This window comes from Eschscholzia californica, unplaced genomic scaffold (assembly GCF_041429995.1).
Source record: "Eschscholzia californica isolate CP2 unplaced genomic scaffold, dmEscCali1.0.p SCAF_6, whole genome shotgun sequence".
NCBI classification, from domain to species: Eukaryota; Viridiplantae; Streptophyta; class Magnoliopsida; order Ranunculales; family Papaveraceae; genus Eschscholzia; species Eschscholzia californica.
Window position 1 is genome coordinate 7,598,704 of NW_028238483.1, and position 1,985 is coordinate 7,600,688.

The 1,985-nt window shown below is 37.0% G+C and overlaps 1 protein-coding gene across 1 annotated transcript; it reads right to left on the reverse strand.

Annotated features, from left to right (window-relative positions):
- Nucleotides 1-1,408: 1,408 nt before the first annotated feature.
- Nucleotides 1,409-1,723, reverse strand: LOC147531528 (uncharacterized). The gene has a single exon (XM_086649733.1). The coding sequence runs from the start codon at nt 1,721-1,723 to the stop codon at nt 1,409-1,411; it is 315 nt and encodes a 104-aa protein (XP_086505859.1).
- Between the last annotated feature and the right edge of the window lie 262 nt (nt 1,724-1,985).

Consider the following 1,985-nt stretch of genomic DNA (forward strand, 5'->3'; position numbering starts at 1 on the left):
ATTAAATTTCGTGATTCAAGAATTTCTTCATTCCTCAGGAATAAAAAAACTACTTTGATTACCTCTGTGAATCGAAGATACCGACTCCTGCATGCTACAATCCGTCGATGAATTCCTGAAGCATGCGTATGGACATAACTGGAATGGAAGAATCTCATTCTTCTTGTCTAGTTTCGGGAAACATTAATGTTTCCATCCTTCTCAGTCTTCTACTCTGAAAAACTAATTTAGGTCTTCCGTTGACTTAAATTATCAAGCTACATGTCTTGACGAGATATGTATTCCATAGTGATTTTGGCTTCTAGACAAAATCTAGAGTCAGTTTCCGTCTCTGCGCAGGTTTTTTATCTCTTCAGAAATAACCTTTATCTTTTGAATCTTTGAGATTACTTTTGACCTTAAGAACTTTTGAACAACAATTTGGAGTACTCTCAGTCGCTTAAGAGTTCTCCTGCGAGTTAACATTCGCTTTTGTGCGGCATGTTTTAAGATCACATCTTTACCTTTTCCTTTTTTGAGGAACCGCGGTATACTGTCTTTCAACAGTTTTGTTGCTCTTGGTCGAACTTAATCGGCCTGTACAATTTTCATGATTGTTCTTCATGACTCTTCATGATTTATCTCATGGTCGAATTAATTCGACCTGTACTTTTCTCCCACTTATTCTTGTAATAATTAATACTTTTCTCTTGGAGACGCTAATTACTATAGGAATACTATCATGAGCAACAAACACTTTGTTCTCTTGATTATTTGTGGAAGAAGCCCTAATTTGTTTTAAAGAAATTGCGTCAGATATTAGCTAATTTTTGTAACGCTTTTACAAGTTTAGCCTTTAGACGGATGTTGGTAAATGTGTGGGAAGCTATGTCTAGACTTAGTAGAATTTTGGAGGATAAAGTTTGATTCGTGTTCTTCATCTTTATCCTTTTGGACACTCCAAATATGGATAGGTTAGAAGTGCGTCGACGATCAATCTCCTTTTCTGACTCAAGACTTTCTTTCTTGTCAGTATGTTTTGGTTACATTGGACTTGTTATCCTCATCCCTTTCCGACTGGGATGAACCTATCTTGTAGGTTTTTGACTAAGTTTAGAATCTTTTGGTATAGTTTGTTTAATTTAACACTTAATAACATCTCAATATAGAAATAAACTTCTTTATTGATTCTCCATAATATATAGTACAGAGATGATGTTAAAACTAGAAAAACACTTAATCTATATTAGTGCCTAAAGTAGACTCCGATCCCTTTCAGCATCCTTAGCAGTCTAGGCTTCTGCTCCCTCTTGGATCTTGTCTTCTTTAGCCAAATACTCAGTTCCGAGCTGCTCCTGTACATTCACAATGATAGGGCATTTTTAGGTATCACATACCAAAGATTGGGATTTTTGGGGTATTTGATATATTAATTGTTTATACCTGAAGTGGAAACCACTTTTCCCTTCTTCTTGTCCTCCAAGAACTTAAGGCAGTTTCTTTTCCAGTGACCCTTGCCATTGCAGTAGAAACATCTTGATGTAGAAGGAATACCTTTGTTCTGAGGTCTAGCAATCTGTTTGCCTTTTCCTTTTAACACGGGTATCTTCTTCTGCCTCTTGTTCTCTTGAGCCATAAAAATCTCATTCTTTGGCTCCAAGTCCATTGTTAATCGCTCTGCTGCCTGAAGCATCGCATCAAGTTCCTTTAAAGGCTTGTTCCATCCATTCATGGCATATTTCATCTTAAATAGATTGAACCCTTCATGAAGTGAATAGAGGATCATATCATTAGCCACCGATTGGCTAACAGGATAAGCTAGCTCTTCTAGTTTGCAAAGAGTTCTATCATTTGCCGAACGTGAGGATCTACTGGTTTTCCTTTCTCGAGGCACAGACGCAATAATTTATTGGTTGTATCAAACCTCTCCAATCTCGCTTTTCTTCAAATTGATTCCTCAGTTTTTCGAGTAATGGAGGGGACTTCCATGTTCAGAGGTTTCTCGT

Coding starts and splice junctions, on each gene's coding strand:
- LOC147531528 (XM_086649733.1), bottom strand. CDS start 1,723: ATGAAATATGCCATGAATGGATGGAACAAGCCTTTAAAGGAACTTGAT.